The 26,251-nt window shown below is 41.2% G+C and overlaps 1 protein-coding gene across 1 annotated transcript in view; it reads left to right on the plus strand.

Annotated features, from left to right (window-relative positions):
- The window catches only part of LOC127587115 (chondroitin sulfate N-acetylgalactosaminyltransferase 1-like), a 121,844-nt gene extending 96,270 nt beyond the window's left edge, over window positions 1-25,574 (plus strand). Inside the window, exons 4-8 of the mRNA XM_052045333.1 lie at window positions 3,729-3,830; window positions 12,936-13,114; window positions 17,650-17,744; window positions 20,720-20,801; window positions 22,579-25,574. Of these exons, the coding sequence (XP_051901293.1) occupies window positions 3,729-3,830; window positions 12,936-13,114; window positions 17,650-17,744; window positions 20,720-20,801; window positions 22,579-22,868 (748 nt within the window). The 3' untranslated portion in view covers window positions 22,869-25,574. The remainder of the gene's footprint in view (window positions 1-3,728; window positions 3,831-12,935; window positions 13,115-17,649; window positions 17,745-20,719; window positions 20,802-22,578) is intronic.
- The last annotated feature ends 677 nt before the right edge of the window (window positions 25,575-26,251 follow it).

The following is a 26,251-nucleotide window of genomic DNA, read 5'->3' on the forward strand; positions in this document are numbered from 1 at the left end:
TTCTCTTTTCTCTCCCTCCCCTGCATCCTCATCACCATCTCCTTCTAGCTCCTTGTGTTCTTGGTGGAGATTTCCTTTGAATCTGTTGAAGGAATCCTTGGCTAATTGCATTGGCACCAATTTAGAAAATGCGTCTGTCTGAGGAAAGAGCATTAATTAAGGCATATCCTTGGTCTCGTCATCAAATCAGCCCATACGTAAAGTGATTTGAAACCCATTTGTGCCTGAGCTGAAGAACTTGTTTTGTTGCATGTGCATGATTTGCATGTTATCCAGCAGGGATTGCTTTAGTTACTGGTGGAATGAAATAAACCTTGGACCTTTCAACATCTCTCTGTAGGCCACCTACACCACCTAAGTACGAGGCTTTGCTGCCATACTCCATTGGTTCTTTCCCAGTTCTGATAAAAGGTCACGGATCCAAAATGTTGACTGTTTCTCCTTCTACGGATGCTACCTGATGTGCTGAGTGTTTCCAGCATTTTCTGCTTTTATTTCAGATTTCCAGCATCTGCAGTTTTCTTAAAATTTCCATTTGTTCTGTTTACTCATACTAGCCCCTTAAATTCATGGATGACAGCTAGTTGGATCACAACTAGTTGCAGCCCATCCCACTCTCGAATGCTTCCCTCCCTTTCTTGATCACCTTTTCAATTGGTTTCCCCAACTACAATGAAAAGAATTCAATAGACTTCACAATGCATATCCAGAGTTGACCTTTATCCTTTCTAAGTACTTTCACGTAAACCCTAACTTGACTTGGGAAGATTAACTCAGAAACGAGCAGTTTTAAATGTAACCACTGGCATTTACCCCTTTAAAAGGATGTAAATCCAGGACTTCTGCAATGATGTAGTCGATCTTTGAAGTCACAAACTTAATGACTGATTCTGAATACTTTCAATTAGGTCCATCTTGCTAAAATACAACAGACTTGGCACTGGTCTACATGGAACAGCATATGGCAGGCACGGTAGTGTAGTGGTTAGAGTAACACTATTACAGCGCCAGTGACCAAGGTTTAATTCCGGCCGCTGTCTGTAAGGAGTTTGTACGTTCTCTCCATGTCTGCGTGGGTTTCCTCTGGGTGCTCCGGTTTTCTCCCACATTCCAAAGACGTACGGGTTAGGAAGTTGTGGGCATACTACGTTGGTACCTGAAGGGTGGCGACACTTGCGGTCTGCACCCAGAACACTCTACGCAAAAGATGCATTTCACTGTGTGTTTTGATGTACGTGTGACTAATAAAGATATCTTATTTTACATGTGGAATGATCTGTGATAAAGAGGTTTATTATTGTCACATGTACTGAAGTACAGTGAAAAACTTTGTTTTGCGTGCCATCCGTACAAATCATTTCATTACAACAGTGTATTGAGGTAGTACAAGGGAAAACAATAACAGAATGTGGCATAAAGTGTTACAGTTACAGAGGAAGTGCAGGGCAGACAATAAGGTGCAAGGCCATTACAAGGTAGATTGTGAGGTCAGAAATCCATCTTATTGTACTAGGGGACCATACGATAGTCTTATAAGAATGAGATAGAAGCTGTCCTTGAGCCTGGTGGTATGTGCTTTCAGGCTTTTGTATCTTCTGCATGAAGAGAGGGAGTAGAAGAGAGAATGTCCAGCGTGGGTGGGGTCTTTGATTATCTTGGCTGCTTTACCAAGGTAGCGAGAAGGGTGGACAGAGTCCATGGAGGGGAGGCTGGTTTCTGTGATGTGCTGAGCTGTATCCACAACTCTCTGCAGTTTCTTGCAGTCTCAGGCAGAGCAGTTGCCATAGCAATCTGTAATGCATCTAGATAGAATTCATTCTATGGTACATTAATTAAAAAATTGGTGAAGGTCAAAGAGGATATGCCAAATTTCTTTAGCCTCCTGAGGAAGTAGCCGCACTGATGGGCTTTCTTGGCTGTGGCACCTACATGGTTGGACCAGAACAGGCTATTGGTGATGTTCATTCCAAGGAACTTGAAGCTTTCAACTCTCTCCACCTCAGCACCGTTGATGTAAACAGAAGCATGTGCACCACTCCCCTTCCTGAAGTCAATGACCAGCTCTTTTGTTTTGCTGAGATTGAGGGAAAGGTTGTTGTCATGACACCATGCCACTAGGCTCTCTATCTCCTTCCTGTAATCCTGGGCACACACTATATGTGTAAAAATGCTTGACGAAGTTAGCATGTGGAATCCAGTTAGTGCATAGAAATTTGTGCCACATGAAAGACTTTCTAGTCCTCAATTTGAATCTCCATTACTTTCTGCTTTTTATGCTTGAATTGCTTTTGCATTTAAAAAAAAGATTTCAAATTGACTTTTTCTATATAGGATTCTGCGCATTAATCAGGCTGATTAGAGCTTCCAAGCATAGACTTATTGAAAGAGACTATTTTGCTTTCATGGGTCCTCAGTTATTTTTGAAACATCCTGAATCAGTTGAACAACAATCTCTGTTGTAATACTAGAAATGCAGAAACTAATTTGTCTCTTTCCATTTGGTATCAATTTATTAGTTAATTGATAATCTATCTTATTAAGACTACACTTGTACATAGTGTAGAACTTTTGTCTCCTTGCTTAAAGGATTCAGTTGTATAGAGTGAGTGCAGCAAAGGTTCACCAGACTGCTTCCTGGAATGGCAGGTCTGCCCAATGAGAACAGACTGGGTAGGAGAGGCCTCTGTTCTCTGGTGTTTAGTAAAATTAAAGGTGATATTCTTGATAAGATAAGATATCTTTATTAGTCACATGTACATTGAAACACACAGTGAAATGCATCTCTTGCATCATGTTCTGAGGCAGCCTACAAGTGTTGCCACGCTTCCGGTGCCAACATAGCATGCCCACAATTTCCTAACCCGTATGTCTTTGGAACGTGGGAGGAAACCGGAGCACCTGGAGGAAACCCACGCAAACACAGGGAGAACATACAAACTTCTTGCAGACAGTGGCTGAAATTGAACCCGGGTCGTTGGCGCTGTAAAGCGTTACACTAACCGCTACACTACCGTACCTGCAAAAATAAGTATTATTTTAATAAGTAAAGTAAGTATATAAGAGATATACAAAATAAGTATTATGCATTAAAGACTAAGATGAGGTTGGTGAATTTTTGGAATTCTCTACCTTGGAAAGCTGTGGAGGCTTGGTCATTAAATATGGATTGATAGATTTATGGGTGTTAAGGAACCAAGGGATAAGGTGATTTTGCATGAAAGTGAGATTGAAGCAAAAGATTGCCGATGATCTTTTGATTAACAGAGCACATTTAGGGGCTGAATGGCCTAATCCTGCTCCTATTTCTTATAGTTTGTGCTTTATTGATGCTGAGGCAAGGATAAATATCGGCCAGAATGTTACCTTGCTTTTCTTCAGCTTTAGCTGTGGGATAATTTTTATGCAAAACTGTAAGCGAACTAAAGCAGCCTTGGTTTAACTTTTCACTCAGAAGATGGGATTTCCGGCAGTGCAACACTTCACTACAGTGTTGTCCTGGATTACATTCTCTAGCTCCCTTGAGTAAGGATTAAACCCAGGGGTGAGAGAACTTCCAGCTGAGCCACAGCTGACAAATGAGCAAGATTGGTTTAATTTGGGTTGAGTATCCTGCTCTCTTTCAGTCAAATAGATATAATTTTAAAGGGTTTTTTTGCTTTATCTTGCAACATGGGAAATTCAAGTTGAGTTCAGCTGAAAGTAATTCTCTTTCTGTCCGTGTCTTGCAGGGAGGTGGGTGTTCGAATGGATGGCAGAGTTCACCTCACTGTGGTTTATTTTGGGACAGAACAAATGACTGAAGTAAAAGCCATACTTGAATATGTATCCAGGTGAGTGCTGGCCTCTGGAGGTTTGGGCACCAGTGACAAATCCTTGTGACCGACCATTCCCCCTGCTAATATTAATTGTTGAGGCTCAACGGGTGAAGTTTAGCCTCTCCAACAAAGAGTCAACCCCCTTGCAGGAGAAGGTGAAAGCGATTTAAACCAAAGAAGCAGGAAAAAGAGGAGAGTTTTAACAAGACAGTTACAAAGCTTAGCAGAATAAGAAAATAGGCAAATGGTATTCCAACATTCCTACACACTCTATGCAATTTAAGTACACAGGCACACCTTTACGTCACTGAGAAACAAGGCACAATCTTAATGCAATGAGAGTCTGTTACGGACTCAGTGAAAGTCCCTTTAAGATAGAGAGTGTGTGTGTATGTGTGTGTGGGGCGTGCTTACGTCAATAGAAGATAAAGGACGTAATGACGTTGTTGAAGAGGTCAGAAGAAGAAGAAGAAGAGAGAGAGAGAAGGGAGAGAGACACCAGCCTGCTTGTTTTCTCTATCGATGGATGAGAAACAATAACTGTGTTTGCCACTGAAATCCATGTATGGAAGTTGGAAGTAATCCGGTGGAGTTCACTTTGTTGCTGACCTGTAGAAGGAAACAGGTATTTGTATGTGGACGACCACGGTTCGGATGCTTTTCGGGGTGAGGAAGTCACTACCGAGTAAACACTGAAGTGTCGTTTGGGTTCCATCGTGGAACATTTGGATTTCGTATGTACTCTCTCTATGTTTTCTACATCTACATCTTATCTTCAGACAATGGTGGTTGTTGAAGAAGAAGCCCTTGCTCATGTTTCACCTTATGGCTTGCGGAACTGAACTTTAAGAACCATTCAGGAACTGGGAGTTTTGGACTTTGTCACACACACACACGAAGAGTTTAGTTTTGGGGTTAACGTTCGAGGTTTAACATTTTTGAATTCTAACATACTAACATTTTTACTTTTATTTTACGTATTATCATAAGTAGTGATTAATAAAATAGTTTTAACACTGAATCATGCTCAGTGTGTTTCTTTTGTTGCTGGTTCGTGACAAAATTGGGGGCTCGTCCGGGATAGTTCCCAAGGTTAACGAGTGTCATCTGGGATCGTTCCCCAGATTGACGAGATTTGTTCGAGATTCAATCCAAAGATTTTTGAGGGAGGTCTGATAAATTCTTTTTTAATTGGCTTGTGTGTGTGGAAACCAGCAGCAATGGATATTAAGGCATTTTTGGAGTCACCAACCCAAAAGGGATTGGAGGTGGCGAAAAAGGATGATCTGATAAAGGTTGCTACAAGGCTAAACCTTACAGAAGTAAAGCAGTCTATGAGAAAGGCAGATATTCAGAGACTGATAGCTGGCCATTATGTGGAAAAGAAGGTGTTTGAGAAGGAAGTGTTAAAACAGTTTCCTGGCAGTGAAATAGCAATTTCTGAGGCACAGGTGCAGCTGGCGAAGATAGAGGCTGAACGAGAGCAAAATAAATTAGAAGCTGAACGAGAACAAAAGAGATTAGAGGCCGAACGAGAGCAAACCCAGTTAAAGATAGAGGCCGAGCGAGAGAAATTAGAGGCCGAACAAAAGCTAACTCAGATGAAGATAGAGGCTGATCTAGCAATGAAGTAGATGGAATTGAAGAGGATGGAGCTGGATAGTGAGGAGAAGGAGAAACAGAGGCAGCATGAGTTACAAATGAAGCGTAGGAGTTCGGAATCTGATTCTGATGATGGTTTTTCAGCCAGCAGGGAGGTTCGATTAGTCCCTCCGTTTGAAGAAGATCAGGTTGATCAGTATTTCCAACATTTTGAAAAGGTTGCTGTGAGTTCAAACTGGCCAAGGAAAGGATGGGCTCTTATGGTACAGAGTGTGATTAAAGGTAAAGCTCAAAAAGCTTATTCTGCTTTGTCTGCTGAGGATGCAGCTGATTATACCAAGGTAAAACAAGCTATTTTGAAGGCCTATGAATTGGTCCCTGAGGCTTATAGACAAAAATTCAGAGACTTGAGGAAATCTGCAGATCAGACTTATATGGAATTTGCCAATGGAAAGAGAATATGTTTTGAACGATGGTACATGGCTAAAAATGTAGATGGGGATTTTGATAAATTGAAAGAATTGATACTAGTGGAAGACTTTAAAAGATGTGTTCCAGCTGAATTAACAACATATTTAAATGAAAAGGCAGTGGAAACTTTACAAGAAACTGCTAGGTTGGCAGATGATTATGCTTTAACCCATAAATCCAAATGGGGACAACCTAAAACCTTTCAAAAGAGTTACAAAGACAATCCAGGTAAACCGGAGATTAAATTGGGAGGTAATCAAAAAGGAAAGGATGAAAAGAAGCCAGGGCTGGAGAAACCTGTTGAGCGTACTTGTTATTACTGTAGGAAACCTGGCCACGTGATATCTAATTGTGCCCTTTTGAAGAAAAAGAAGGAAGCTGGGCCCAATGCTTGCTTTCAGGCAATTAAAAATCAAAAAGGTTTAGGAGATGCTGTTAAAGTTCAGTCCTTGCAAGAGGGAAAAGCGGAAAAGTTGGAGGAGGTGAGAAAGGAATTCCGTTCGTATGTATCAGAGGGTTTTGTTTCACTGAATGATGAGTCACCCCAGGTGCCAGTGAAAATTCTTAGAGATACTGGGGCTAGTCAATCTCTCTTGCTGGACAGTGTTTTAAATTTTGGTGAAGAAAGTGACACTGGTGAGGTAAATCTAGTACGAGGCGTTACAGGTGAGACCATGTCTGTCCCTTTTCACAGGGTGATTTTAAAGTCAAAGTTCGTAGAAGGACCAGTCGAGATAGGGATAAGACCTAGTTTGCCAGTGGAAGGAGTTTCTTTGTTATTGGGAAATGACCTTGCAGATGGAGAAAGTGATCCTGTGGTACGGTTAACAACCAAACCAAGGATTGATGAGTCTGAGGATGATTCAGATGTTTACCCATCATGTGCGGTGACTCGAGCTAGAGCTAAAGAATTAGCCAAGACAGACAGTCCGGTGCAGTCTGATGTAGTTCCTTGTGACAGTCCTAAACAGGAAGAAAATTTTGATGCCTTATCTGAGACTTTTCTGTTTTCACTGGAGGATCAACATCGAGCCTGAATTTAAAGATTTGTCTTTGTCGAGGAAGGATTTTATGGTGGAACAGACAAAGGACCCTGAGTTGACAGAATTGAAAGAAAAAGCTCTCTCATGTGAGGAGATTGAAAAAGTGCCAACTGGATACTATGTCAAAAATGGAGTGTTAATGAGGAAATGGAGACCTCCTCATGTTCCTGTTACTGAGGAATGGGAAGTTATTCATCAGGTTGTTGTTCCAAAAGTTTATAGGGATGAGATTTTAAACCTGGCCCATAGTATGCCTTTGGGTGGTCATTTTGGGGTGAATAAAACTGTAGGGAAGATCTTGAAACAATTCTATTGGCCTGGTTTGAGAAAAGATGTGGTGAAGTTTTGTCGAACCTGCCACACATGTCAGATGGTAGGTAAACCAAATCAAAAACCCCCTGTGGCTCCTTTGAAACCAATTCCTGCTTTTGGTGAACCCTTTTCGAAGGTGATTGTGGACTGTGTTGGTCCATTACCAAAGTCTAAGACTGGAAATCAGTATTTGTTAACCATCATGTGTGCCACTTCTAGATTTCCAGAAGCAATACCCCTTAGAAATATTAAGGCCAAGACGGTGTCAAAGGCTCTTGTAAAATTTTTTACCTTGTTTGGTTTGCCAAAAGAAATCCAATCTGATCAAGGTAGTAATTTTATGTCAAAAATTTTTCAACAAATAGTCTATGAGCTGGGAGCCAAGCAGATTGTATCATCTGCATATCACCCAGAATCTCAAGGAGCTCTGGAGAGATTTCATTCTACTCTCAAAAATATGCTGAAGACTTATTGCTTTGAAAACACCAAGGATTGGGACGAAGGTATCCATTTACTTTTGTTTGCCGTTAGAGAATCGATCCAGGAGTCAATCGGATTTAGTCCGTTTGAGCTTGTGTTTGGACATAGGGTGAGAGGACCTTTGGAGTTGTTAAGAGAGCAATGGGTTAATGAGGAAGTTCACTTGAGTCTGTTGGACTATGTCCAAAAATTTAAAACTCAGTTGGAGAGAGTCTGCCAGCTAGCGAGAGAGAATCTGAAAACAAGCCAGATAAGAATGAAGACATATTTTGATAGACGTGCTCGGCCTAGGACATTCGCAGTGGGGCAAAAGGTGTTGGTATTTTTTCCCTAGCCAAAATAATCCCTTGCAAGCTCGTTTTTCTGGACCCTATGTTATTGAATCTCGAGTGACTGATCTAACATATATAATCAAAACACCAGATAGACGCAAGAAAACACAACTCTGTCATGTAAACATGCTAAAACCTTATTATGAGAAGGATTCAGTTGTGGCCTTGGTGGATGGTGAAAAGGTTGTTTCTAGAATGCCTGATGTTGATGTTGAGGAAGGCCAATTTAGACCAAATATTGTTCCATCGAAACTGAAAAACCAAAATATCATGGAGAACCTTGAAACGAAGTTGGACCATTTACAAGTTTCACAAAAACAACAGATGAGAGAATTAATTTTAAAATTTAAAAATCTGTTCCCAGATGTTCCAAACAGAACATCGATAATTACCCATGATGTTGATGTTGGGGATGCAAAACCAATCAAACAACACCCATATCGAATGAATGTGGAAAAAAGTAAACTTGTTGATCAGGAAATAAAGTACATGTTGGAAAATGATATTATTAGACATTCTACTTCAAATTGGAGTTCGCCCTGTGTTATTGTACCTAAACCTGATGGAACTGTTAGATTTTGCACAGATTACAGGAAAGTGAATGCTGTAACAAAGTCAGATGCTTACCCTATTCCTAGAGTGGATGATTGCATAGACAGAGTGGGAAAGGCAAAATTTCTTACAAAGATTGACCTATTAAAAGGGTACTGGTGTGTTCCATTAACAGATAGAGGAAGGGAGATTTCAGCCTTTGTAACCCCTTCTGGATTGTATGAATACAATGTTTTGCCATTTGGAATGAAAAATGCTCCGGCAACATTTCAAAGAATGATTAATTCAGTGATTCATGGGTTAAAACATACAGATGCCTACATTGACGACTTAGTGACTGGGAATGATACTTGGGAAGATCACATCTCTGCGTTAGAAAGGTTGTTTGAAAGACTTTCCAAGGCTAACCTTACAGTTAACTTGGCTAAAAGTGAATTTGGCCATGCCACTGTGACGTATCTTGGTTATGTTGTAGGTCAAGGCAAGCAAGCTCCTGTTCAGGCAAAAGTTCAAGCAATATCTGAGTTCCCTATTCCCACAGGTACGAGGACTGTTAGAAGATTTTTGGGAATGGTTGGATATTATCGAAAATTTTGTAAAAGTTTTGCTGATATTGCTCTTCCCCTAACTAATCTTCTGAAGAAGGGAGTAAAGTTTGTTTGGACAGATTCTTGTCAAGAAGCATTTGAGAAGCTGAAAGCCATTTTATGCTACCATCCTGTGCTCAGAACACCTGACTTTGAAAAACCATTTTCATTAGCAGTAGATGCCAGTGATGAAGCTGCAGGAGCTGTGTTGTTGCAGAAGGGTGACCTTGATGATATTGACCATCCTGTAGCTTACTTTTCAAAGAAATTTAATGAGCATCAAAAGAATTATTCCACCATAGAGAAAGAATTACTGTCACTTGTTTTAGCCTTGCAACATTTCAGTGTATATGTTTGCACCGCTCAGAAACCATTGACTGTGTATACAGATCATAACCCATTGGTGTTTCTGAGCCGAGTCAAAAACAAGAACAGAAGGCTGTTAAACTGGAGTTTAATTTTGCAAGAGTTTGATCTCATGATAACTCACATTAAAGGCAAAGATAATGTGATTGCTGATTGTCTTTCCCGATGTTAAATGGGAAACATGTATCTGTACTAATCTGATAGTCTGTAGTTGTGTAGCATGATAATTATTAACATTACTAACTCTATGCGCGGTTAAAATTTTCTTGGGAAAATTTTTTTTTTTAGGTGGGAGGTGTTACGGACTCAGTGAAAGTCCCTTTAAGATAGAGAGTGTGTGTGTATGTGTGTGTGGGGCGTGCTTACGTCAATAGAAGATAAAGGACGTAATGACGTTGTTGAAGAGGTCAGAAGAAGAAGAAGAAGAGAGAGAGAGAAGGGAGAGAGACACCAGCCTGCTTGTTTTCTCTATCGATGGATGAGAAACAATAACTGTGTTTGCCACTGAAATCCATGTATGGAAGTTGGAAGTAATCCGGTGGAGTTCACTTTGTTGCTGACCTGTAGAAGGAAACAGGTATTTGTATGTGGACGACCACGGTTCGGATGCTTTTCGGGGTGAGGAAGTCACTACCGAGTAAACACTGAAGTGTCGTTTGGGTTCCATCGTGGAACATTTGGATTTCGTATGTACTCTCTCTATGTTTTCTACATCTACATCTTATCTTCAGACAATGGTGGTTGTTGAAGAAGAAGCCCTTGCTCATGTTTCACCTTATGGCTTGCGGAACTGAACTTTAAGAACCATTCAGGAACTGGGAGTTTTGGACTTTGTCACACACACACACGAAGAGTTTAGTTTTGGGGTTAACGTTCGAGGTTTAACATTTTTGAATTCTAACATACTAACATTTTTACTTTTATTTTACGTATTATCATAAGTAGTGATTAATAAAATAGTTTTAACACTGAATCATGCTCAGTGTGTTTCTTTTGTTGCTGGTTCGTGACAAGTCTCACATTTATCTGGGTGTCAGTGCTGGCCAGAGTTAGCAAAGGATTAAAAAAAATGCAATGAAAGCCATGTTGGAAATTTCCTCCAACTCTGTGGCAGTAACCTCACTGGGAGTGTGGTGGCCAGAAGCAACTCGGGAATTTCTTGATGGGACCATCTGATGTCAAGTAGTCCTTGATTGAATAAGTAATGATACTGGTTGCTGGTTTCTAGTTCTCTCATTTCCAACACTGTCTTGTTACTACAGTGTTCTCAAGCTGAAACAACTGCTGCTGTGTACCTAATCCCCACCTATAGCCTGCTCCCAACCAGCCTAGTCCCTGACTGAGCCAAAGACCTAAGGCCTCACTCAACCAAAGGCCAATGGAATCTGACCCTCGGTCATCTGCCTAATCGCGGCGCCCAATGATCTAGCTAATTCTTACATCCTCTGATTACCTACCCTATATCTGTCCTGATTCCTCCCTGTACAATCTTCTTCACAATCCATTTCCAATCTTCATCTTGGAACCAATAAAACATTCCTCCCTCAGTAAGTTATGCAGTAACTGGGATAATACTCACGATAATGCACCATAATTCATTATTCCTGCAGATGTCTTTTTGGATCTTGTAAGTGGACACAATTACTTATCTCCACTTAGAAGTTCAGGCTACGTACAATTTGAGGACAGCATCCTTCCTATCTGATTAATTTCTATTTGCTGCAGCCAGTGTCACAGCAAAGGAACCCCCACCAGAATGAAGTTGTGTTTGAAGTGTCCAGTTTATCAAATGAAATCTTTTTCTGCTGCTCATGTCTCCCTTTGGAGAGGTGCTATTTAAATATTGGGGTCCAACGGGGGACTGTTTCCTTCTGTTTAAGTAATTTTAATTCTGGTTTAGAGCTAACATGAAAGAAAACCCTTTTTTGACTTGTAAAATGATTGGCCAATGGAAGTCAGATTACAGCAGCAAGAAATTCCTGTTTGATTTTCAAGGTGTGATATTTATAGTTTCCTATCATATAATTTAATATACTGAGCAGTTGTAAATGCCCCACCAATTTCCAACCATTAGCCTGATAAATTATTCCTTCCTGGGATAGCACTTGGTCAAAGTCTTCATCCATTTTTTGAGGCAGCACAGTTGTGAGGCTAACAGAGCTGCTGCTGCCTTGCTGCTCCAGGGACCCAGGTTCGATCCTGACTTCCGGTGCTGTCTGTGTGGAGTCTGCACGTTCTCAAAATTGGTTAGGGTAGGATTAGTGCAAAAGTGGGTGGTTGAAGGTCACTGTGGACTCATTGGGTAGGACAGCCTATTCCTGTGCTTTTTCGCTCATTCGCTCTCTCTCTGTCTCTCTCTCTGTCTCTCTCTCTCTGTCCCTCTCTCTCTGACATTCAGTTACACAGGTTTGCCATAAAATCCTGGTGAGCCAGTGGAGGTTGCCTGCCAATGCAACAGCTGGGACATGCCTCGCTCCCAGTAGTGACGGAAGGCACAGGCTTTGGTGGTTGGTTGGAAGGCCACTGACTCGGCCAACCTTGCCACCTTGGACCCACAACGAAAGTACTCTGGGTTGAATGTCCCTTTGCCAGCATGGCCATTGTATCCCAGTAATGTTCAGAAACTCTTCAATTCTGAGCAGATTTCTGAGCCCATATCCTCCCCGTTATCAACACCAACTCCACCCCTATCTCAGCCCACCTGGTGTTGAAATTCTCAGTCATGCCTTCTAGGCCAACCATACCCCTCAGCAATCATCTTGTCTTAATCTTTGCACTTTAATTTTATTCAATACCAAGCTTTTTTAAGAAAAAAACTTTGAATTCTAAATGGTAATGATGGTAAATTCCAAGATCGGGGAGCAGATCTTCCACTGTGATCTGGATATGCAAAAAGCAATCCCAGATTTTTAGCAGAGTGGGGAGAGATGGATGGATGGAGGGAATTTTTGAAGCATCAGTTCATTCCAAGTGAGGTGTATATCATTGTAATGTGCGATTACTATGCTGGCATTGTTAACCAAGAGCTGCATTTGCTGTCTTTTCCTCATCTCCCTGCAGCTGTCACAATGGTGCTGAGTGGGAATCCAGGAGAACCTCATTGTAGGCAGGTCAGGTTGCCGTGTGCCTTGGAGGTTCACTTGTCTCTGATGTATTGTAGTGGACGCAGTGTTAGATCTTTTGACGTTCTTCCCCATAAATAGTCTAAACCCAAACTGTTGCCATTCCATGTGTTACTATTCATATAAAATGCAATTCCCATGTAATGAGGAGACCCTCTTATTTAATTAGGAGCAGTAGCTGCTAAACATTGAAGCAGGGAAAAATACTAACAGTGGAGTAAAATTTTCATCTGCCTTCTTCTTTGTAATATAGAGAAGCAAACTACAAGAACTACACCTTCATTCCCTTGGAGGAGGATTTCTCCCGTGGGAAAGGCCTGGATGTTGGTGCTCGTGCTTGGAAGGGGAACAACGTCCTGTTGTTTTTCTGTGATGTGGATATATACTTCACAGCGGAGTTTCTGAACACCTGCAGATTGAACGCCCAGCCAGGTATCTCACTGATTGCACACCAAGATAGAACCTGAGCCCCTTCAAAAAGTTGACACAAACATGATGGGCTGAATGGCCTCCTCTCACATTGTAGAATTCTATAACTTGCATTTATTTAGGGCCTTTCATGACCTCTGGATTATCAGAAGTGCTTTATGGCAATTGGAGTACTCTTTGAATTGTAGCTGCTGTTGTATATAAGAAATGCAGCTGTCAGTTTATATACAGCAAGCTCCCACAAGCAGCAATGAGGTAATGACTAAATGTTTTAGCGACATGATAGATAAATATTGACGAATACAATTCACGTAGTTGTCTTTGAATTTGTGCATGGGACTTTCAGCTTGTTCTCTCAACTGAAAAGATGCACCTACAACAGTGTAGCATTCCCTCCATGCCACACAGCAGGTGGTCTAGAATCACAACTTAGCCAAGATTTCAGCAGCAACATGTCACTTTGTGGTTTTCGTGTTGAACTTTGCTGGCTTGTGCTCCTGAGAATTATCTTAGAACAGTTGCTAAAGTTAAGGTTTTATATACATAATATTTTAGTTATTGAGGTGATGCTGGGGCCTTCTCCATGAACTACCACAGTCTGCTTGGTGATGCTGCTCCCACAGAGTTTCTGGGTTGCTGACCAGTGATGACAGAGGAATGGCAATGTGTACCCCACTTGAATTATGAGGTGTCCACATGACATTGATGCTTTTGCTCTTGGCGGAAGTCGCAGAGACGCTGATCCCTTACCCTTGGTGAACTGCTGTCTTGCATCCTAAAGAGTTGGCAAGGGATCAATAGATGCTCAGTTCAAAGGCGGGTGTCAATCGACAGAGCTCTGTAAAGGATACTGCTAAGTATTTTGAGTTGTTCTGGTGCATCCAAACAAAGGAAGCTGAAGGTGTGATGCTCTCTTGTACTTGGCAGAGAGAGTGGGTAGGGAATCCCTGGACCTAGTGCACCTACTCTGCCCTGCTATTGTAGTGACAATATTGACATGTCACATTCCCTTCTACATGCGTCTAATTTCAAATTACGAACTTAAATTCAGCAACTTGCTGTTCCTCGGTAACACAGGAGGCATCTGCACAGCCACTGTACTTTCCATGTATCTATCTCTTGGTGGGAAAACCGTCATAATCCCTGAATGAGCAAAATTTCCTGTGCTCCACTGCTGAAGTTTCTCACCTTCCTGTCATTTGCCACATCAACAGCTGGCAATCACATTTGCAGAAGCGTGGGGTGTGTTGGTAAGTTTGTTTATCCCTCACTGTGTTACGAGTGGATTTAAGGGAGAAAGGTACAAGACTATGTTACTGTTTCTACTCAGTATATCTGCACATCCGAAAGCCAGCCAGGATGGAATGGATCATCTGAATGCTACACTTCAAATATTTTTTTTATTTCAAAACATTTAGTCATACTAAGTGTGCTGGCATTTATATTCCACAGAAGTCTCCTCCCATTCCATCCACCTCATTCCAAGTTTTCAGTACTTTCCTCTATCCCTTTCTCTTTCTTGTCTTTGCCTAGTTTTATTTTGGAAACATTGAACCAATTGCCTCACCCAATTCCCACAGCAGAGAGATGACCCCATTACTGCTGCGGATGATACCACCGGTATTAACTTGGCAAGAAGGTCTCTTTGTGTACAGAAGTGGATTTGAAATTATACCTTAACTTTGAAGAGTAAATTTATGACCCTCAGTGTGACGCCACATCACACCTTTGGATGTTTCCTCAAACTGGGATCCTGCGCCAGAATTCTCAGCGTTCAGGTTCCCCACTAGTCTGAACAACAGCCAGCAGTGAGAATTTAAAACAACACTGATTTTCCTGCAGCAGTACTTGGGGCTGAGTATCTGCAGGAATGGCAATGTAAACATTTGCAATAGGTTTAAGAAGAAATGCACCAATTCACAGATCACTGCACTTTGTTAAAAAGAGGTAAAAGACTGTTTTCATTCATCATGCTGTTTAATCATTGGAACTCAAGCACCAAGCTTATTGATGGGTCTGGTCTGAGCTGACGTTAGTCATTTCTTGGCATCCTCTATGCTCCCAGATGTCAGGAAATTCCAGAGAAATAAGGTTACCTGTTTTGACCAGTCTTTGTTCTTTGGATGAAGGCATCCTGAGTAGACTGGCAAAACCGGTCCAACATTTTATGATTCTAAGAGTTCTCTCTTCACTACTGTTAAGGTGACTTCATTGGACTGTGATGTGATTCCTTGTCCCCTTTCTCATTTTAAAAAATAATTAAACTATTACAATCGAGCTAGGTCTATAAGGTTGATAGCAAATGAGAACCAATGAAAGATTTGTGCCAATAAGCATGACATCGTTAGGACAAGCAGCCTACTTGATTGATACCTTAAATGTTCATTCCCTTGACCATAAGGACATGATGGCTATGATGTGTACCATCTCTATGATGAACTCACCAAGGCTTCTTCAATGTAACTTCCTACACACAATTCTCCTCCACTTTAAAAACAACAAAGGCAGGAGATATCTGGGAATACCACCCCCTGCAAGTTCTCCTCCAAGTCTCATTTTATCTACACTTGGCAATACTTCCCCATTCCTTCATCATTTGGTCAAAATCCTGGAATTCCCCACCTAACACTACTGTGTGGGAGTATCTTCAACACATAAGCTAAACTCTGTCAGTTCAAGAAAGCAGGTTAGCACTGGCTTCCTTGTTAGTGATGAACAATAAATGCTGCCCTTTTCAGTAGTGTAAACACCAACATGCCATCGAAAGCAAGTCATCAGATTTCTGGGGCATTTGCCAATTGAATGATGATGAGGAATTAATATAAGCTAGAGCCCACTTCACTTTAGAATGGATTACTCATGGGACTTCCTTGCATTTGTCAAGTACACATGGCTGGCCTACATCAGTTGGGTGAACATTAAGCAAAGCACTATTACTGCATTAACAGGATTACCACCCCCACCCCCCTCATCCCAGTGCCTCACACCAAGGAAAACATCAATTGATTGGAGGGTCATTTAAAGAGGAAAGGTACCACAGTCCAGTAGCTAATTGTAACTGTGAGGCCACCTTATTGAGAAGCCTGGAGTCAGTCCAAGGACTACTGAAACGTCCTACAGACCTTCGTTTCCTTTCCTTCTTGCATCTTTTTCCTTTGCTCACCATTCTGTTCCATCATCTCATTCTTTTAAACCTTCCCCTGGCATCTTGGTTTAAACTCTTTGCCATTGAGCAATTTATGCTGAGGACCCCATGGCTCTAGCCTTGTTTGGGTATCCTCCTGTCAGTCTAGGCCACTCGCATTGCAGCATCCTCTCAGTGTCCCAGCTATCTGAACGTTTTGCTCTCACATCATCTCTTCAGCCGTGGATTTGCCCCTCCCCTCTTGTTATTTTGATGCCAACTACTGCTTGAAATCTTCACCTTTTAAGCTGTTTACCAATGCTTGAAGCTGACTTTGTGGAACATTGAGTGGTGCTGCAACAACAACCTCTCGTTCAACGTCAGCAAAACTAAAGAGCTGATTGTTGACTTCAGGAAGGGGAAGGAGGGCAAACATGTACCGGTCTACATTGGGCGATAGGTGGTGGAGAGAGTCAGCGGGTTTAAATTCCTGGGTGTTAACATATCGGATGTTGTGGCCTGGGCCCAGCACATAGATACAATCATAAAGAAGGCCCGCCAGCATCTTTACTTTCTTAGGAGGCTGAGGAGGTTTGGTTTGTCACCGAACACTCTAACAAACTTCTACAGATGTACTGTTGAAAGTATCCTGACTGGTTGCATCATGGTCTGGTACGGCAATTCAAATGCACAGGAATGTAAGAAGCTGCAGAGAGTAGTGGACTCAGCCCAATACATCACGGGCACGTCCCTCCCCACCATCGGTAGTATCTACAGGAGGCGCTGCCTCAAGAAGGGAACATCCATCATCAAAGATCCCCACCATCCGGGCCAGGCCATCTTCTCGCTGCTATCATTGGGCAGGAGGTATGGAAGCCTGAAGTCCCACACCACCATCTTCAAGAACAGCTACTTCCCTTCAACCATTCGGTTCTTGAACCAACTGGCAAAACCCTGATCATTACAGTTTAGCAACACTATGACAACTTAGATCAGTTTGCACTAAAATTAACTTTGTTTTTTTTGTTCTAATTGTATGCTTTCTTGTTAAAACTGTGTACAATTTATGTTGTTTTTCTTGTGAATGCTGCTTATATAATGCTATGTGTCTGTGATGAGGCTGAAAGCAAGTTTTTCATTGTACCTGTGCATATGACAATAAACTCGACTTTGACATTTGTTGCGTTCCTTCCTATACCCATTGGATTTGACTTCTGACTTCATGTTCTCTTCTTCCATGTCTCCTTGAAGCCACTCCATTATATTCTTTAGCCTGGCCCCCAAAAGACAATCCCCCATTGGTTGGTCTAAGCTGCTGTTAATAAAGTGGAATAAAATGGCCATCTTTTGACTGAGGAAACAAGAGGAATCTAGACGTCTTCTGCAACTATAACATTTTCATTCTGTTTTACAGGAAAAAAGGTTTTCTACCCTGTACTCTTCAGTCAGTACAATCCTGCTATTATTTATGGACATCACGACACTGTTCCGCCCATTCTACAGCAGCTGGTAAGTGTGGCGTTACTGCATACAGAACTTGACTGGGGAACTTGGGAAGAAAATGGGCTCTTTGGAGGACCTGTTAACACAGATTACCACACATCCGTTTCCCTATGTGAGACCCAGTGCTCCTTGTTGCACGAGTCCAGCTATTTAGGGTTAGGACCAAGTTGCCTCCATTATTAAGCTGTGTTCCTGTTGGTGGTAGTCTTGCCTCTAACTCAGAAGGTCCTGAGTTTGAGATCCTCTCCAGTGATCTGAATGCCGATATGTACGCTGAGACTCCATTTGTTACTGAGGAAGTTCTACCCTGCTGGAGGGTCCAGCTTTTGGATGAAATGTTTGAAACTAGATCTTAAAGTCTCGAACATAAAGTATGAAAGGATTGGCCAGCTTTGTAACATATGTTTAAGCATGGAACAAGCTGCTATCCAAGTGTGTATTTATATTGTGATGCCATTGGACAGCAAAGTCATGTGGTGTACATGCTTGGGAAGCAATGCAATAGCTTCACAGGCAGCCTGGAACATCCATTTACACCAAGAGTTTATAGCATATAAATATTGTGCTGGCTTTTAACCAAAACTCTGCCTCTTTTGGATATTTTTTTGCTCTGTCTATGCATTCCGAAGACTTTACAAAGGTAGTTTCGAAAACTGGGTTTAAAGGTTTTTCAGAAGATGCCTGGAACGCACTGCCAGGGCTGGTGGTAGAGGCTGATACAACAGGGATATTTAAGAGACTCTTAGATAGGCACATAGATGTAAGAAAAACAGAGGTTTATGGGCTGTGTGGGAGGGAAGGTTAGGTTGATTGTGGAGTAGGTTTATATAGGTCGGCACGTCATGGGCTGAAGGGCCTGTACTGTGCTGTAGTGTTTTATAAATGATACCAATATCCCGAAACTCTCAACAATTGTACATTTCATGGAGAAATAAAAACTCCTTGAGAAACGTTCACAGCACCAAAGAGGCTGAGGACGGTATGTGAGAGGAAAAAGTTTATCATGTTTCTAAGAACAGTAGTAATGCTGAGGATCAGGTTTTAAGAACTAGCAACAAAAAGCAAATAATTGATAGAGGCAGAGAACAGAATATGAGAATAAATTATCAAAAATATAAATGACCATCTTAAGAAGTTTTATAATTACATTAAAAAGAAAGAAGAAAGCAAATATAGGCCATTCCCATGTTTTAGACACCCCTATGTACGAATGAGCTCCCATAATATTAATAAATTCAAAGGTCTGACATACATACGTACACCTCGGCCCCCACCTTTAGTAATTGTTCTTTCTTATCAGACGTATGTGATTTTGATGCCATTCATTACAATATTGTGGAGGTGTGGTTACCGTAGAGTTATTTTTGTGTGTTTTTTTGACAAAAACAGAACCCGTTTATAACCTGAGAATGGCCTATATAGTTGATGATGAGAGAAATTATTATGGGGAATAACAAATGTCCAAGGCATTAGGTGTAACACATCTATCTTCACTGGAGAAGAGTCAAATGTAGCAGAAATAGAGGGAAATCAGGGATCGGCATGGCGGGGGGCAGCCTTATGTAATTAATATTACTGCAGCAACTGGAAAAACTAAGGGGACTAGAACCAGAAAAATGCCCTGAACTTGTTAACCTCCATCCCAAAGTTCTAAAAAAAAAGACAGCCTCAGAGATGGCAGATGCATTGGAGATGGTGTTCGAAAGTTCACTAGATTCTGGAACAATGCCAGCAGATGGTATGCATCAAGTGTGACACAACAGTTCCAAGAAGGGATTGAGGGGTGGAAAATACATGGAGAACTATAGACCAGTTAGCCTGGCATCAGTTGTTAGCAAAGTGCTGGTATCCATCGTCAAGAACATGGTAACAGAAGGTCATATGAACTATAGAGAAATGAACTATAGACACGTGAATGATAGAGAAATGGAGGGCTACATGGGAGGGAAGGATTAGATAGATCTTAGAGCAGGATAAAATGTCAGCACAACATTGTGGGCCGAAGGGCCTGTACTGTGCTGTAGTGTTCTATAACATGAATAGACAATGTCAGAATGCTTTTCTGAAGGGAAAATTGTTTTTGATAATTCAAGAGACTGTTTCCTCTTCTCAGTGAGTCCAGAACTAGAGAACATTGCCTTAGGATAAAGGGCTAACAATTTAGGATTAATAAGAGAAAGTTATTTAGATAGGGGCTTGTAAATTTTCTGAATTCTGCTTCTGTGGGGGCTGTGCACATCTGATCATTGATTACGGTCCATAGATTTTTGAATACCATGGGGAGATGGAGATTGGTTGGCAGTACAGACAATGGAGAGGAACAACCAAGCCATGACTGAATGGCACAGCATGCTCAATGACCTGTTCCTTGCATCAGTGTGTGTATTTCAACAACACCTGGCTCACAAGAGCACAAGAGGTAGCAGCAGGAGTTGACCTTCAAGGTCCAATCTGTTGGCCTTAACACCACTGCCCTGCCTAATCTCCAAAGCACTTGATTCCCCTGTAGTTCAAAGAACCTACTATCATTATCACTGAATGTATTTCTAACAATTAAATACAGTTAAATTAACACAATTAATTTAAAGAAAGCTAAATTAGCTGGAGCTTGCCTACCTTTCTTAGAAGCAGTCCTCTCCAAAGAAATGAATGGGATTGCCGAATCTGGTCTTCCCTAGTATAACTTCATGCAAATTCCCCAGTGTAACTGCTTGGCAACCATGGCTCTCTTGGGGGAGAGAATTTCCAAAGAATCCCAACCTTCTAAGGGAAGAAATTTCTTCTTGCCTCCGTCTTATATGGGCACACTCTTATGGTTATGATGGGATGAATGGCCTTCAATCCTATACATAATTCCAGTTGGTATAGCTTTACCAGTGAAAGGGCACAAATTACCTTTATGGCATGGGGAAAGGATGAAGAATATGAGGCTATTAAACAAATGAAATAATAATTAATTGGGCTCCTTCATTTTGTTAAAGGTGATTAAAAAGGATTCTGGCTTCTGGAGGGATTTTGGCTTTGGAATGACCTGCCAATATAGATCAGACTTCATCAATATAGGTAAGTGTATGCATGAAAGACTTCCTTGCAGGAGAGACTCTGAACAAGAAATCTGTTCTTCATCTAGTACCAAGACTGCCACCTACTGCGCTGTTGTTGCATTGAAGGTTATGGCCCAGAGCGGCTGGTGCTGCCTTGACAGAATCTTGTGAACAGGTTTGCAGAGATTGCACTGGTATCTACTGTCAGCAGATCAACACACAGAGGGGTTTGGTTTGTGAGAAATGAGTTTAGTGCTGGAAAAAGACATGGGCGGAATTTGCTTTCAAACCTTACATCTACACCCCATTTAGTCCATGGGTATTTGGAATCAACAGGAAGATAAAACATTTGGTGCCTCTCAATACTTTTCTATCTTTCCCGATCAGCTCACAGGTTCAAACTAGTTTTCCCTTACTGCTCAAACAAAATTGAACACATTTGTGTTTATGTTTGCTTTTCACATATATAGGAGATCTAGACACACTTGAATTACTTAGTGTCACAGCTATTGTAGGAAATACAGGAACCCATTTGTGGCACAGTGAGGTCCCACAAATGGCAAAGCAGTAATGACAAGATAATCTCTTTCATTCATGTTGACTGAGGGTTAAATACCTCAGGGAGAGAAGATAACCAAAAGACCTTCAACGGTGCTGCACTCCCCCAGTACTGCACTATCAGCTACAAATTTGCACATGGGAGTGACTTTTTAACTCCAAAACATGAATGTTGCTACCTGGCTGTGCAGTGAAATGTATAATTATGATATGTTGAAGAATGAGATTTTTTGGTACGCATTCAATATGCACATTGAAGTTCCTCCCTGTCAACATTAATTTAAAAACTCCACTTCTTAACCAGTTCTTATGCAATGGCTGATCCAAGTGTTGGAGAGGAAGGAAGCATTACACAAGTCACAGTTTGCAAGAGGAAATAGTGTTGCTCATATAATTGCATACAAAAGACTTGCGAATCAAGTCCCTGATGCCCTATGTATGAGCATCCACCAAGTCTTGAGCAAATAACAAAACTTTAGACTGACTCCAGACAATTATGCATATTAATTGAACCCCTGTCCTTCATTGTTACTTACAATGTTGTTTTGTGTACTGATATATAAGGGTGATTGCAGATTCACTAGAAGGATGCCAATGGTTTTAAAAGGTTAAATTATGAGAACCATTTGAATAGACTGTTCTTGTTTTCCTTTGACATCCAACTGAGGCACTTAAAATGACAAAAGGTAGATGCAGAGAAATTATTTATCCTGCTGTGGGAATTCAGAGTAAGGGGACATAAAAATGAAACTGGAACCAAGCCACTTGGACCAAAGTCTTGGAAATATTTTGAAAGATGTGGGCTAGGAGTAACGTGGAACTTTCACCTACAAATTCAAAGAATGATTAGTTATTTCAAATTTTAAAGGTAGATGTAATTAGGTAAGATATTAAGGAGTATGGATTGAATAAATGTATGATTGAACAGGTTCAAGCAGTTGAAAGGACTTCAAAGCAAAGTTCCCCTGAAGATTGCTCTAACCCAATTCTTAGGTTTGTTGTCTGAGTGGGGATTCTTGTTAACCACTTTTGCTTTAACTGCTTGAACATCTGGATCATGTGTGTAGGTGTGTGGTAGAATCTGGGGGGTTGATGAGAAAGTGGGGAGAATATAAAATGGGATTTAAGTAGCTTTGGTGTTAATAGGTGGTTGATGGTTGGCATGGACTTGGTGGGCCAAAGGGCCTGTTTCCATGCTGTAACTCTCTCTCACTCTATGACTCTATCTGTTCCTCTAGGTGGCTTTGACTTGGACATAAAAGGATGGGGAGGTGAGGATGTTCACCTCTACCGCAAATACCTCCACAGTGACCTGATAGTGGTTCGGACGCCGGTCCGTGGACTCTTCCACCTCTGGCACGAGAAGCGGTGCGTGGATGAGCTGACCCCTGAGCAGTATCGCATGTGCATGCAGTCGAAGGCCATGAACGAGGCCTCGCACGGACAGCTGGGAATGCTGGTCTTCCGGCATGAGATCGAAGCACATCTACGCAAAGAGCGGCACAAGGTCAACACGAAGAAAACATAAGAGAAGCCTACGCCACATCATCTTTAGCATCAGAGCACCCAGCACTGGTGAAGGTGCAGGATGGAAGGACATTTCCACACCATTTTGTGCAATTCAGACAGAGAGTGCTTCTAGTCTTCTCTGTGATGTTGCAATAAATGCTCTGCTGCAGTGTTGGTCAAAACTATAAAGGTGGTATTTGCAGATGTGAACATCCAGTCCTTCAGGATTAATGCAGAGAAGTTCCCCTGTAAGTGTGAGACAATGAACAGGATGGTGGCACTTAAAATTATTGACAATCACAACACAACAATGTGTGTGGGGGGTTTATTAGGAAGTCAAGTCCCCCTTATTAAAGATTTACTCTGAAGAATGATCCAGAATTTTGCGATCTGATATAGTCGCCTAAGCCAATCGTGAATCACATGGAAGAGAAAGCCAATTTGGCCGAAAGTAGCTGAACATGATGTGACCCTCTCCATGACCTATTCAAGAGTCCACTCAAATGGACTTCTACGTACTACTTACATGTCCCTTTGTCTTAGTTTAATTCACTTTATCTGTTTTGCTTGCCCATACACACATCCATGAGGTCACCTTTTCATGACCTTTTCAGGCTGTAATTTGCAGATTTCTTAAATATTTTCATCTTAATCTTTGACAATGGGGTGAGTCTTGGTTTGTTTCCCTGCATCACCTTCAGCCACTAAATACCTCCCTATGTTACAGGACCAGAACTGGACATGTTGGTCAAAATGGAAACTGACTAGCACACTCTAAAAGAAAAACTTGCATTTATAAAGCACCTTGCAATCTCCCTGAAAGTACTAAACAGTTTCCTGGGCTATGATCTACTTAAAAGTGCTTATTGTTTTTGAAGGAATTTAGGTGAATGAACTATAAATCCATCTTTAGAGGTAATGGCTGAGGGAGGAATGTTGGCTTGAGCACAGGGAAGATGTATCTTGGCTTTCCCTTGAGAGTTTACACATGACTTCCTCTAACTTGTTTGACTGCACAAGTTGGCATCGTTATTTGCTGCTGTACAGTGACTCGGGCCAGTCTACTAAAATCCTGAAATTGCCTTCAATATCATCCACAGCCATTCTGACAGAGTACTGAAGACATACTTGTACTGCCCTTTCTTTTGTTCTTCCCAGGTGCAATATTCCAGATTGAATTTGGATCATTTGAATAAATGATCTGTTGTCATTTATCTAGTCGACTTTGTAGGTTTCTGGTTGTTTCCCCGGATAAAAGGATCAGCTCCTTATCATTAGCTGCCACAAAATACCAAGTGGTGAGTGGAAACCAAATGTGTAGTGGTCTTTGAAAGTATCGGAAGCAAGATCCATACTCCAAGGATTTGGCTGAAAGAATACGCATGTTGAGTCTATTCTCCTTGGAACAGACATGTCGGAACTATTTTCATTTCAAATTATTGTGTGGGATTAATGATTCTGAAACTTTTCTCTCAACCTTCTATTGCACTTTTGCTTGTTTGCTTCATGACTTCTAGAACACTGTTGATTTTAAAAAAGGGCGGAAGACTTGTTAACAAAACTACAGTGCAGAGAAACCAAGAATAAACTATAGAGTGATTGGTGGTGTACATTTCTTCCATAGCATTCTGGTCAAGATGATCTTACTTCCAGTTTGTATTTTTAACCATATTTGCAATCATAATCCACACCTCCATAAGTACCTTTTGGTAGTTATACCTTTGCTATGGATGCAGAAATTGGATTCAAGAAAGGATCACTTTATTACTGCAGCCACGCAAGTCATCCTGGTGGTTAACCAGCCTCGAATGTTTTGATACGGACGTAATGTGGACAAGAGGGTTGTAATTGTCTGTCTGTCCCACAACATAACTGTACTGAGACTGACAAGGACGGTGAAGGGTATCACAAATATTTTTATCATTCATTCTTGGAACATGAGTACTTACTGTCCATCTCTGAGCTAGTGATGGGGGATGGCTGGCTCGTAAACCACTGTAATCCATTCAGCTAAAGCAGTGGGGATTTCCCTGATTTTAGTGAAGTGATGATCCATAAATAATGTCCAAGTCCGGGGGAGGGGTTTGATTTGGAGGTGATGGAGTTGCCTTGCCCTTGCTTCCCTTCCTAATGATGGGTCAGCATTTAAACTTTCTCTTAATTTATTCCAGTTTTCCAGCATTCATGCTCTCTGCCATTCTTTATGTATTTGTAGCTATGCCAGTAGTTGGTTGCAGTCACAGCATTTGGCTAACAAGTATCTTGCAGATATTTTTTTATCACTGAAGCTGTGGAGAGACCAATGGCCCAGAGATGTACATGGACTTTCAGATTATCAGCCGTCAATCAGTCAAAATTCACTCAAACTGCTGAAAGAAATTGGTATGGACTTTTGCAGTTGTTGGAATTTTCTGCATTACACTGTGAGACTGACAGCAACTTTAGGTGTCAGCAACTTATGGATTTCCACATTTAACGATACAGTCTATAATACTCCACTCCTCCACAATGCACTGTTGAAGTCACTGCAGATGCATGCCCATTTACTGGATCGACAAGAACTTCAACTTGTAACAAATGATTCTCACTGTAAAAACCCATGAAAATGTTATGCCTTGTTGAATGAGATGTAACTGGGTCCCTAATAGTAAGCTTAAGCCATAATTACAGTTAAACACCTCTTGGGCCCTGAAACTCTAATATTGTGTGTGCAGTCTTATTCCATCAGAACAAGTACAGATGACCCCAACATTATGGGGTGTGTGTGTGTGGGTGGGTGGGTGGGTGGGTGGGGGGGGCAGAGATTGTGCACCTGGAAAACGGTCCAAATTGCAATTTTCCATCATGCAAAGCCGTGTCATCTGTGCATGTGTCAAGAAACGCGAGTTGGAAAAAAAATTGTTTCATTTATTTACTTTTTCTCATATAATTTCTGTGAGAACAAGTTTTATTCTGCATCTCAATTTTTTGGGTAGTGGTTTGTGAATTCTGTAAGGGCAAATTTCCATTACCCAAATGCTGTATTGTGGGAGTTGCCTGCAATTGATGATTTAAGAGTTATTTTTATGTTTTGAAAATTGTTTACAATATTTGTTTTTTTTCACACTAAAATGTTAGTTAAAAATTAACAGTATTTTGCTACGGCATGCAGTTTGAGAATTCTTCAATGTGATTAGATATTTTGTCTGCTTGGTAACATCAGTCTTGCTGGATGCAAAAGATCCCCTGTGGTGTTGCCTGATATCAGCTTTTAATGGAGAATAGTGCAGTTTTCTTCAAGGACAACGACAGATACTGTTGTTGCCTGCAAAATCCAGGCCCTCAGGTTTGAGATTTTCAGAAAGAACAAAGCCTTATGGATATTTTTTTTTTCCTTGGGAACAAAGATTTACTGGGACCATA

The sequence above is a fragment of the Pristis pectinata genome, chromosome 2 (assembly GCF_009764475.1).
Source record: "Pristis pectinata isolate sPriPec2 chromosome 2, sPriPec2.1.pri, whole genome shotgun sequence".
Classification (NCBI taxonomy): Eukaryota; Metazoa; Chordata; class Chondrichthyes; order Rhinopristiformes; family Pristidae; genus Pristis; species Pristis pectinata.